This window comes from Poecilia reticulata, chromosome 1, assembly GCF_904066995.2.
Source record: "Poecilia reticulata chromosome 1, P_reticulata-male-v2, whole genome shotgun sequence".
In the NCBI taxonomy this organism is placed as follows: Eukaryota; Metazoa; Chordata; class Actinopteri; order Cyprinodontiformes; family Poeciliidae; genus Poecilia; species Poecilia reticulata.
Window position 1 is genome coordinate 25691532 of NC_088830.1, and position 12993 is coordinate 25704524.

Here is a 12993-nt window from a genome sequence, read left to right on the forward strand (position 1 = left end):
AAATAAACCGATTTATACTTTAACATACCTAAAAAAAAATCCCTTTAAAATTTTCGAAAGACCTAAAACATTTTTATTCGGCTCTTGATTGTAAAAACGACACCCTTGTTGCCATGGTTACGCATCATAACAGTCAAAAAGCAAAGCGGTAAGAGCAAACATCCATAGCTCATGTTTTCATGAGCAACATGGAGACGTCACAACAGTCTTTTAGCAAAAATTTCAAATCAACTATTTAGTATCTTTGGTAATCAATTAAATCCGTCTGATGGTTGGGAGGGAAAAAAAAAACAGAACGTCATCACAGTTACAATGAATATGCTTTATTTTTCCTTTTACAAAACAAAACAGAAAGGGGGAGGGGGGCAAAAAATTACCGTCTAGAAATACAAGATATACAAGAAGAAACGAGAGAATTCGCAGCGGAATGAACTGAATAAAAACGGGAGGAGAAGAAGAGGAAGATGTTAAAGCTTCCAACCAAACAAAATCCTGATTCTCACCAGGAGCGAAGCGATAAACCTTCGAATGGGGAGAGTTCGGCCTGCTGCGGCCGACATGCTGGTCAATACTGTGATATGACTGGAAACACAGCAACATAAACGGAGAAAAGGTGCGTGCTTAGCGTTTTATTAATGCTTTTATTTGTTTATGTTCCTATTTAGTGTCTAAGGCACTTTTAAAGAAACATACGGTTATTTCACTGCAAAAACACAAAGGATTACCAAGAATTTTAGTCCAGTTTCCGGTGCAAATATCCTAATACACTTAAAATAAGACAAAACTAACTTAAAGGTAACTTTTCTAAAAGATACAGGAGCTTCAGTGAATAATTCCTTAATATTGACAATAAAATATTAGTTCCACTAACAGGTTTAGTGTATTTTGCACAATTAAAACGCAGATAGAAGATATTAAGAAATAAAATAAGTGCAGGAAAATCCCAACAGGTTTATATAGAGCCTCCACCCAAATAGTGTAGAAAAAATATAATCCAACAATACATTCCTTCATCAATTTATAAAATACAATCATATAGAAAACATTAAAACATCTACCAAGTATTAGTGGCATTTAAACGGAGTAACAATAACAAAAGTGACAATCGCAATTGTTTACGTAAATTTAAATAATGTCCAACTCTTTCACAGAAGACCTGCCTTTCACCAAGTGCACAAGGTTTTGCTCCAAAACTGATGGAGGGGAAAAAGGTCAGAAATGTTTAGATCAATCTCTAAAGTTTTCTAGAAAAACCCCCCAGACATTTCTGAGCTCGAAAAGAGAAACTTTGCCAGAAAAAAGACAGAAATCTTCAGGATTTTTTTCTGAACTTTCAGTTGTAAATTTTTGACTTTTTTGAATTTTGAAACTCAGAAATGTAATAAAAAAAAAAAAAAAAATCGAAGCATAAATTTTTTTCTAGGAAATTTCTGAGAAGAATTTCAAAGTTTTTTTTTCTTTTTTTATCGTCGATTTTGGAGATCAGAAATGTCCTTGTTTTTTGACTGGAGTTTACTTTTTATTTGTCTCCAATCATAGAAAACGTAGCTCTACTGATCTGACATTTAGGAAGATGAAGGGATGAAATCTGCTGAGTTAAGTAAAAAACGTTACAAGTCAAATAATCTGCCAGGGAAAATAGTCATTTTTCATCAATTTTAAGGAATTAATGACTTAAAAAAAGCTCTCTGAAGTCACTTGTTTAACTTTATTTCAAGTGTACCAACATATTTAATTAGAAACTAAACTACTTGGTAAGACGTTGTGTTTTTACAGTGTTGTTCGATTAGAGGAAACCGAGCCGGAGCAGAGCGGTGTGGAGCGTCCAGCTGCTGCATTTAGAGCCGAGCTGAATCAGGAGGATTAACAACTCTACGCCTACAAAGAGCTCGATGAGTCTGAAGAGTCTGGATTTATTTATCTCACGATAATGGCACAGAGTACATTCGAGTCAGAGATTTACTCAAGTTGATGTTGATCATGGCTTACTGCTGTTCTCAGGGCGCCTCTCAAATCAGCACCAAGAGCAGGGGTGTCCAAACTTTTTGTCACGTAGGCCAAAAAACTAATTAATTTAAAAAAAAAAAACTAAATTCACCAAAAGTGGTGTGATTTTGTTTTTGAACCTCCTCAATAAACCAAACATGAATTAAACTAATAAAATAATCTGATTTATTTGGAGAAACAAAAACTTCAAATGTTTTTTTTGTTTATTATTTTGGGCTCGATTGAAGAAACTTCATTTTTTTGGTCTACACTCAGCAATTAAAAACAGGATCAAGGGTATAAGTCAATGTGTAGATGTGGTCCAAGTTACCATGACAACAGAGGTAAACCACAAAGCTTGAAAAGTTGATCACTTTATGTTACAGCTAATACTTGTGCAAATATATTTCAATTTAAAAGTAATAGTTTTTGCCCTAATTCATTCCTGAATATCAGTCGTGGGGGCCGCATAAAATCAATCCAGCGGCCGTAAATGGCCCTCAGCCCTCACTTTGAACTCTCTTGCTCTAGGTGTTCAAAGAACAGTCGTTACAAGACAAATCTGGCATATTACTAGCAGATTAGTCTAAATTCATTCGGACTGTACAGCGCCACCTACTGGTGAAACGATCTCAAAGTTTCTGCTGGACAACCAAACCATGAGGTGACGACGTTACCTGGTTAATTTAAAGCAAAAGTTAACGAACGGCTCTGACACCTTTATCTTTTTCAAAACTTCCAGAAGTTTCGTTTGATTTTAAATTCCTCTTGCGTTTGTAGTATTTTCTGCTTTATTCTCCTCACTATGTTGTGACTATTCTTCTTTTCTGCTCAGTTAATCATGTCAAAATTAACTTTTTGTTACTGATGTGTGTCTTGTCATAGTCGTTTTTGAATAATTAAAAAAGATTTAAAAAACAAAAAACTGCAAATGTGAATTGCCAAAAGTTAGCTAGCTGTGCTAGCTAGCCAACTGCTGGTCATGTGATCAAATGAGCGTAATCTGATTGGCTGAAAGGGTTCGACTCGATCTAGTGCCGATTGCTTTGTTTGGGTAACATTTTTAGCTGAATTAAAAGTTAAACATAAATCTAAATCGTATACAGGATAAAAATTCAGTGTTATAAATTTAATTTATATAAAAAGGCTGGAATTTAATGAGTCAGAATTTCTATCTAAACTGGCCCGAAAAAGAAATTTAGAGGAAAACTCCCAACTGTTGATTTTTCTGACTCCCTGTAGAACAGCAGTGACATAAACCATGTTTGATTTGAGTTTAATGATAAAACAAAGTGAAGCTGAGCACAAACACTGAGGTGTACCAGCGGTTTATCACCGGAAAACGTGTCAATCACCCATTGATAGCGAAGCATTTCTTTCCAGGTTTCAGATGTTCTGTGCAGTTCTGCGCATTTTTCCAGCATCTTTTTCCAGCTTCAGGCCGAACTTTGACACCAAACTGCACGTTCCTTCGTTAATGTTGAGATGAAGCAGGTAAATAAAACACTATATCATTTTCACAGTAACATGTCAGTTCAGATTCCAGGCTTTTCCTATTGCATGTCCCAGGAAGTTCCCTGTTGGAGAGGATGTGTCCGGCACCAGAAATAAAAATCTGTTTCCATTCACTTCTGGTTTTACACACTTACTCAGTTGAACATGTATAAAAAAAAGAAAGAAAGAAGCACTTTGTACCTTTATGTGTATGTTCTCGTTAAGCTGAGCGGATAATTTGACGGGAGGAAATGACAATATGATCGAGCCAAACCAGCGGAATACAGAGTAAGGCAGAAGTGTCCGTTTGCTCCCGGGATTTTCTCAAAGAGGGCGTTGGATTTTCCCTGCAGCGTTAGATTAAAACAACAAAAAAACAGAACCGCTCCGGTGGCCACAGAGGGAGCGGGATTAAAAAGTGCCGTTTACTCGGCGTTGGAGGTCTGCGTGTCGTTGAAGTCGTTGGATCGGCTGTCGGCGTCGTCGTCCGACATGTCGCCGGAGGCGTCGTCCAGGTTGAGGTTGCGGCGGCCGGAGCGGTTGGAGGAGAAGCTGCTGACTGGGCCGCCTCGCCTGCTCAGAAACAAACAAACTCGTGTTTCTCCAAACATTCAGAATTTATTCTGAAATAATAAAAACTGCAGTAGCCAGCAGTGATGAAAGAGGCCCTTCAGTTTAGCTTTAACACATCAGCAACTGATATTATAGATGGTTATTTAAGTTTTTGAGCTGATCTACTGTGTAGTTTTTACAAAAAAAATAAATTATTTAGCCTCTTCACACTCTAGCGCCCTCAAGTGTTGGATGCCTGCCAAACTAGCTTCCAACTTAAATTGGGAAATTCTCTGAAACATTTGCTAAAATGTGAATTTCTAAAATGTAAAATGAAGTCTGGTTCATTATTAACTTAATCTCTAATTTCTAGATAGCTTTTGGCTCCAGGCTGTTTTGTTCCTCATCATGGAGAAACTTCAAGGTTTCTTCTATGACAGAGGAATCTGGATGTCTGCCCACATGGCAAACGCACCAATCAGCAGCTGACTTCCACCAGTCTGGTCTGGTCGGCCGATCAGAACCACAGCTTTCCGTGTAACGATTAGCGTTGCTGATTAGAAACGGATAAAAGGTCGTCACTGTCAGAGGTTTTAAGCGTCGTCATCGTCGTACCTCAAACGGTTCTTTAAGGAGTTGACCTCTCTGGTGAGGCCCTCGCTGGCCTCTGTGGCGTCGTCCAGCTCCCTCTGCAGCTTCCTGCGGGACGCGTTGGCTCTGGTCGCCTCCTCCTCGGCCTCCTCCAGCTGACGCTTCAGCTGCTTCATGCGGGAGTTGGCCTTCTCCATCTGAGCGGGCGACGGCGACGTGAGGAGACCGAACTATCAGACCAGCTTTGCTTCACTTCGACGTCTCCTTACCTGTTCCTTGAACTGGTCGGCATGGCGACGCTCGTCCTCCACCTGCATCATCACCTCCTTCAGCTTCTTCTCGGTACGTCTGACGATCTTATTGGCTGCTGCCCTCTCCCTGGATGTTTGAGACAGACGGCAGTGAGACAGACGACCTTGGCGGCTTCGAGCTGTGACCTCTAGAACGTGACCTTACTTGGCTTCCTGCTCCAGCTGCTCCTCCAGCTGCAGGATCTTGGCCTCCAGCGCAGTGATGGACGCCTTAAACTTGGACTTCACAGCTCCTTCTAGTTCTGCTAGTTTACCTTTAAGCTCCTGCATTTATTAGCAGATATTTGCTTTCAGGACAGAAGGATTTTTAAAACATTTTTCAGTGCAGATGAAAAAGGAACAAAACAAAAAATCAACAGAACTTTAGATGAACAGCATGGACATAATCATTGTTGAGGACAAAAAAAGCGATTCTTTGTCTTTGTCAAAGATGCAGACATTGACTGGACCACCTTAAAGGGGCGGTATAATGTATTTTCCAGGCACATGGTATCATTTTATAGCACAACCAAGTCACTGTGTTACCTTCAGTTTGTATAAAACTACTCTATATATGTCAAAAAAGACTTTGTAATTTAATGCTTTGAAATTAGACCTCTGTCTCTTTAAGAAGCTCTTGCTCTTTCTGACACTCCGCCTTCACCACAACAATCCTCCTCCTTTATGCCGTTTCTCAGGAGCGTAGCTCTGAGAAGCAGCTCTGCAGACTCGTAGCTGCACCAGGTGTTTGCTAATCGCTGCTGCCGCTAGTCTGGAGGAACTGAATGGGGGAGGAGCTGCAGCTAAGAGGCGGTGCCAGGCCCACTCAGGCGTTTTGCACAGCTGAATGGTTGCCATGGAGACTAAAGGATTTCTCAAACATGCATGCAAAGCAACACTCCAGGTTTGTTTTTGACGAGGGAATAACATTACAACATGATGTATAGCTCAAAATGACGAGTAATTCCACATAGTTCCGCCCCTTTAAGAGATTTTATTCATGTATGTAAACTTATGGTTTCAACTGTTTCTAGTTTAGCTGTTTCTTTCATCTACTGCTGATGTCTCTCCTCATCAATATTTCTGCTGCACCTGTACTTGATGCATTTATAATTTTATTGAGTGTGTTTGCAGATTTTTTATCATAGTTTTAAGCACAGCGTAATAAAAGCTGGACCTTGTTCTGCCGCTCCATCTGCTGCCGAGCGTTCTCGCTCTTCTGCGCAGCGCTGCGCTCTGCAGTCAGCTCGGCGTTCAGCGTGTCCACCTGCAGGCAGGAAACCAGGGCAGAGCAGGAGACGCTTCACCTTTCAGGACTTCTCAGCAGTGCTTTGTTTTCGGTCGCCTCAAATTTCACAAACAAACTTTCACCACTGAAATGTCTGATGTGTGGCAGTGAATGCGATGGCTTCACCTGCGTGCTGCTCTTTCTGAAGCGGTCGTTGAGGAGCTCCATGTTGCCCTGCTCCTCCTCGATCTCCTCCTCCAGCTGGGCGATGCGAGCCTCCAGCCGCCTCTTCTCCTCCAGCAGCGACGACCTGACACACACACACACACACACACGCAGTTCGTCTGATTATACAGACATCTCATGACGATCAGTGATGGGCTGCAACACGTTAGAAGTAACTCAGTTCTTCAAAATCATGATTATTTTAAATCATGGTTGATATATAAAGCAGTTTTAGAACAATTCAAGATAAGTTAGGTAACGGTTACTCTTGTCAAGTAATGATTAAAATACGGGATCGCGACTCAGATACAGTAATTAGATTACTGCTACAGATTTGTAAGCAGACTGTGTGATTTTGTTTGTGAGCGTCTTGTGACAATCACGATCGTCTCCAACAGTCTCGGTAACAAACAGGAGTGTAGATCAACATCAGACAACAAAATAACTTTACATGATTGAACAGTAAGAAATACAGTTTTATTGATTACATTTTATATTTATATTATGGAAAATGCAGAAAAATAGAGCTAGGCTGATATTATTATAGCAAATTCAGGTTGTTCATTTTATTATTTGCTTTAGTAGTTAAGTATCTAATTACTTTTGAAAACAAGTACTTGGTAAACTAACTGGACTGCCTTTGGGGAAACTAATCAGTAATTAGTAACTGATTACTACTTCTAAGCTCAGCCCTGATGATGATAATATCAATGTCTAAGTGCAGATGAAACCGCAGGGCGGCTGCAGTACTGACTTCCCAGCGGCGCTGTTGGAGATCTCATCGGCGAGCTCGTCCCGCTCCTGTTCCGCGTGGCGCCGGGCTCGCTCCGACGCCGCGTAGTCCTGCACAAACACACAGAGAGGCGCTCGGGTCTCGCCAAACACCAGAAACCCACAAAACAGAAGAACATCCCGAACCTCGTGGAGCTGCAAGATTTCAGCTTCTAAGTTCTTGAATTTCTTCTCGTTCTCCTTCGACTGGGCGAAGATCTCGTCTCTGGCGGCCCGAGCCTCCTCCAGCTCTCTCTGGTAGTCTTTCATCTGAGCCTGCAGGACCGACAGTTAAACCGCCGTCACTTCAGCAACAGCCTTATTTACGCAAAGTCTAAATGTTCATCGCTACCACAGTACAGTGACGGGACTTAAAACGCACTTTAAGTCCAACAGTGTTATTGATTGGTATGGACTTCAAACTTTACGTCCACATCAGAGGGTAGCGTTTAGGGTGTGTTTGTCGTACCTGCAGCTTTTTGAGCTGTTTGATGGCTTCATCGCGGCCTTTGTTGGCAGCTTCGATCTGACCCTCCAGCTCATTCAGGTCCACCTCCAGCTTCTTCCTGGCAGCGACAGCCAGAGATCTCTGCTTCCTCTCGTCCTCCAGCTCGGCCTCCATCTCGCGCACCTGGAGGACGAAACCAGGCAACCCGTCTCTAAATTCAAACCCTGGTTTACTGATCGCATTAAACCAAGGAAAACACACTGCAAAAAGACAAACTCTTGCCAAGTATTTATAGCTTCTAGTACAAATATCTTAGTACACTTGAGATAAAACAAAAACTAACTTCACAGCAAGACATGTCAGTTTATTTTAAGTCAATAATTCCTTAATATTAATGAAAAAAATGAAAAAGCAAAAGTTCCGTTGGCCGATTTTGTCACTGCAGCGTTACCTAGCAACCAGAGCCCGTCACCTAGCAACCAAGCTCCATGTCCACTGGCAGATTATTTCACTTCAAGATCATGACTGTTGTCAAAGGGCCGGTTGTGGCAGATTGTATTAAGAAAACACATTAAGATGTTAATAAAAAGCTAACTCTGTGTTTGTTACGCACTTCCTAAAATTAAATAATATTGAAAATCTTTTCACAATTATGTAATTTTCTAGTAAACAGATGAAAACTGCTTTGATTTGATTGCTAAAAACAATTGTTGTCTTTTAGGTCCCATTAATTGTTCATCTCAGAGTTGGGTGGTAACCAGTTACATTTACTTCAGTAACTTAAAAAAAGAAGAGTACTTTTTAGGAGTATATTTACAAGACTGTACTTTTTATTTGTACTGGAGTAATTTTATTATAAAGTATTTCTACTCTTACTTGAGTAAAACGTCTGGATTGTCTACCCAATGAAAAACAAACATGTTTTAACCAAAAATTCACCAGACGCACACCTGCAGTTTTTGTTAGAGTTTCATAAATTTTATATTAAAAGAAAATTATTTGGAGAAAAATTATTTTGCCTGATTTTGTTATTTGTTGTTCCTGACATGAATTATTGCCATTTACGTTCTTAAAATACCAAAGATTTCCACTTAACTTTATATTCTGGTCCATCTGATGTCATTTTTAAATATTTCATGGTTGATAATTTAATGAGTTACTTGAGTAAACTTTTTACCAAATACTTCTTAATTCTTACTAGAGTAATTTCTTCCATGGCTGCTACTTTTTACTTTAACTTGAGTAAAAATATGTTGAAGTTTTGCTGCTCTTACTTTAGTACAATGTTTGGTTACTCTGCCCGCCGCTGGTCCCTCTAAAGTCTTGAGGGCCACATAAAGACCTACGACGGGCCAGATTTGGCCCCCGGGCCTTGAGTTTGACACATGTAACTTATAACAAGACATTTTTTTCCTCCATGTTATAGGTTAAATAATTAATATTAACAAATATTAAGACTTATTGGCTTAAAAAACCCTCATATTTCTTCCTTGTTTTATCTTATTTCAAGCGTATTTGGACCAGAATCCAGACCAGAAACACTTGGTAAGGTTTTGTGTTTCCGACCTGTTTGACCAGCGCTCTCTTCATCTCCTCTCCCTGCTCGTCCTTGGCCTGCAGGTCTCGGTCGAACTGGGCCTTCATGGCCTGCATGTTGACCTCCAGCCGCAGCTTGGCGTCCTCTGTGGCCTGCAGCTCGTCCTCCAGCTCCTCCAGCTGCGTCCTCATCTCCGCCACCTGCTGCTCCAGGGTTCGCTTGGACTTCTCCAGTTCATGCACCTGAGTGCAGCGACAGGAAAATCAGCAGAAAGAAATAAAATTCAAAAAAAGACTCATTTAGATCTTTTCTGGATTGGAAAACAAAATTCTGTCATTAGGGAAATAACAGCTTCTGGGCTGAGGAATAAATCGAGTTTATTGATTAATATTGTTGATGTTTGCTTTCTTAAGATTTAATTTTTGGAAAATCTGGATTTTTTCCCCCACTAATGCTCTTTGTGTTTCCACAGTTCAGAATGATGTCAGAACGCCGAGGAGGGCGGCCATCTTGTTTGACAAAGTTTGCTTCACATTTTCTAGTTTGAAGAATCTTAGGTGGAGGCTAACATTTATTTTATTTTATTCATTGCCAGAATAAAGTCATAATATTACAATTGTGCAGTCATACAACAATAAAGTCGAAATAAAAGATAAAGTTTTAATATTAGGAGGATGAAATAGTCATTTTATGAGAACTCTAAAGTGAAAATTAAAAGATTTAAATGAAATGTTGAGCATCTTGTAAAGTTATACTTTATTATTGGTTTTACAGATAAATAAATAATTAATCTTTTAACACTCAGTCTTCAAAGCCGGACTTTGAAACAACTGAGTTTATTTCAAATAAAGAACGAGACAGACTGAGCTGATAAATTTACAGAAGCTTTTTTCTCATTAAAACGACTTTTTATTGAAACTTTAAGACATTTTTTTGCTAATATTATGACAAAATTTTAGTCAATTAGATTTGAGACAGTTTTTTCTTATTTTTCTCTTTATAAAACTCCGTTGTACAACACGCAGAGGGAAATAAAATTTAACATATTTTCTGTAAGGCTATCAAAATTAACAGGTTTATTCTGCATTATTTCACATTGTTTTAACACCATTCATGTTTTTAAAAAGTGCAGTTTAACTCGCAGACTTCTGGGCTTTTGGGACGTTCGAATTATTGCCTTTTCTGTTTCAGTTGTTTCTCTACGGGATTCTTTTCCTGTTTCTTACTAAAGTAATCTCAGCAGCAACCCTGGGATTAATCAGATTAGAAATTTTAACTGTTGGCAGCACTAATTTCCTATCAAATTTCTTTTTTAGAAAAAAAGATCTGGTATGAAAAACAATGTGAGACGCTTTTATGTTGTATCGCCCAGTTAGGTTAAATTTAAAGATTTTATTTTAACCTCTGACCTTTTTTTCCTTCCCTTTATTTAACCAGGTAAACCCCATTGAGATCCAGATCTCATTTTCAAGAGGGACCTGCAGCCTGGCGGTAAACAAAGCGGTCCAATCAGGTGAAAGCTGCTCACGTTTTTCCCCACGTCGTCCTTGGAGCTCATCAGATCCTCCATCTCGGCGCGGAGCTGCTTGTTGAACCGCTCCAGCTCCTCCTTGGACTCCAGCGCCTCCTCCAGAGCTTTGGCCAGAGACAGAGCCTTGGTCTCCTTCTCCCGGGCCTCCGCCTCGGCCCGGTCGCGCTCCTCAGCGTACCGAGCCGAGATTGTCTTCTCCTCAGCCAGCATCTGACAGCGACGTCACAAAGTGAACCTTTAAACTCAGAGCCCAGCGATGAAAAACGTCCACGTCTCGGCTTCTGGCCTACCTGGTCGAACTTCTTCTGCTTCTTCTCCAGGTTGGAGACGATCTGTCTCTGGTGGTCCAGGTCCACCATCTGGTCGTCCAGCTCCTGCTGCAGCCGGTTCTTGGTCTTCTCCATCTTGTCCAGCGCCATGGTTTTCTCCTCCAGCCGCTGGTTGGTGAGCTCCACGTCCTTCTGCAGTTTCCTCTTCGCCTCCTCCAGACCCTCGATCACGCCCACGTCCTCGTCCAGCTTCTTCTTCGTCTCAAACAGCTGCGCAGAAAACATTTAACATCAGTGAATACATAACTAAAGATGTCCTAATACTAAGACTGAAATTAAGGTCCTGATGGTGACGTTTTGAATTGATCAGGACTAAAAATAACAAAAACTGAGAAAACATTTTCATCAACTGAAATAAATAAAAACGGTAGTTAATGGGGAAAAACTACAACTAACTGTGACTATATTGTACATTTAAAAACTAACTAAAACATCCTTGTATTTTAGATATCCTCCCTTTTTATGTTTATGAATCTACTGACAGGAAACTGATTTACTTTTTGCCCCAGAAGCAGATTACATCAGCTGTCGGCAAATTACGGCTGTTTAAACCTCCTGGCGGCGCAAAATGGCGACAAGTTGGTAGAAAACACCAAATTCTACTAACTAAACCAGCTGGTTCTTCAACCAACTGAATAAATATTTTCAACTAAATATTTTCAATTATTTTCAACCAATAATTGAATAGATTTTGTGAAATGTCATCTTCTATTGAGTAATCACAATTTATGAATTCTGCACCTAAAAATGAACCAAACTGTGAAAAATTAAAAACTACTTCTATAACTAATGAAAAGTAAGTTATACTTTTCATTAGTTATTAGTTATGCTTATAATAAGCAATATTGCTTATTATAAACAATAAGCAATGATAATGACTAACTAATGATAATGAATAAAAACTAGCAAACACATCTTGAAAACTAATTAATAAAAATGTAAGAATTCTTCACAAACTGGTTTCCCAAAAGTAAATGTGCTGTTTATGCCAACTGCTTGAATAGTGTAGAAAGTAACAAAATAATAATAATAATAATAATAATAATAATAATAATAATAAGAGACAAGCAGAACAGATGATCTGTTAAAATCTTTTTAACAGATTTTTCTGGTAAATTGCTCTGAAATTTTCCCATTTCTTCTGGTTTTCTCTCTCGTTTGTGTCCTGAAGGTTGAGGAACGAAAACAGTCGTGTTACTTTGCACCAAGTGTTGCTCCACAGCTGACGGCTCCAGTTCTGTTTGTCTATCGGTTGCCGACACTCATCCAAATCCGACTCACATTTTCTCTGCAATCTGTGTGTGAATTGCTGCAGGTGTCTCACATCCTCTGCCTCTGAGTTTGGAGCAGCTGGAAGGAGCAGCTGCGGCTTCGTCCTACCTGAGCCTGAACCGTCTGCAGCTGCTTCTCCAGGCCGCGGCGCGCCTCCTCCTCCTCCTCCTGCTGCTCCAGCAAGTTGCTCTTTTCTGCCTCCAGCTGGCGGATTTGGCCGCTCAGATTCAGTTTCTGACGAGTTTCCTCCTGGAGCAACTCCTGAGAGAGACAACATCTTTATTTCTATTCTTAAGGTTTGAAAATAAAATGAAAACCAACATAAGACTCATGCAAAAAGTCTTACAGGAAGTAGATATTTATATAAACTGATGAAAAAACAACAACAAAAAAAACTGTTTACAACCCGTTTCAGCAAACGCAAAACCTGTATTTTGTTATAAATTTCTTAATATTTAGAAAAATTAGTTGTGTTTTTAGCATCTTAGCCTGAGTTGCAGGAGATCCTGCAACCTGTGGGGCCGGAGACGCAACTTGCAACCTATTATTTTAGAAATCCAGTAATCTACTGATTATTCTCATGATTAATGAAGAAATTAAAAGATTTGATAAAACAAAATATTGGTAAATACTGCCAAACCAGCCGTGTTATCGGATATCAATACCAGTCACTTTTTGTAGCTTAGAACATTTAAAAGTTCATTTCTTAAATCAACCTGGACAAAAATCACAGAGAGGT

The 12993-nt window shown here is 39.7% G+C and overlaps 1 protein-coding gene across 3 annotated transcripts in view; it reads right to left on the bottom strand.

Annotated features, from left to right (window-relative positions):
• Positions 1–307: 307 nt before the first annotated feature.
• LOC103467583 (myosin-10-like) overlaps positions 308–12993 on the bottom strand; it is a 73075-nt gene continuing 60389 nt past the window's right edge. For all 3 annotated transcript variants that reach the window (XM_008414119.3, XM_008414126.3, XM_008414109.3), the window contains 13 exons: positions 12363–12515; positions 10944–11192; positions 10651–10863; positions 9152–9364; positions 7607–7768; positions 7285–7413; positions 7121–7209; positions 6328–6451; positions 6091–6180; positions 5080–5198; positions 4893–5001; positions 4648–4820; positions 308–4053 (listed from right to left, as the gene is read on the bottom strand). In XM_008414119.3, the coding sequence (XP_008412341.2) occupies positions 3906–4053; positions 4648–4820; positions 4893–5001; positions 5080–5198; positions 6091–6180; positions 6328–6451; positions 7121–7209; positions 7285–7413; positions 7607–7768; positions 9152–9364; positions 10651–10863; positions 10944–11192; positions 12363–12515 (1971 nt within the window). In that variant the 3' untranslated portion in view covers positions 308–3905. The remainder of the gene's footprint in view (positions 4054–4647; positions 4821–4892; positions 5002–5079; positions 5199–6090; positions 6181–6327; positions 6452–7120; positions 7210–7284; positions 7414–7606; positions 7769–9151; positions 9365–10650; positions 10864–10943; positions 11193–12362; positions 12516–12993) is intronic.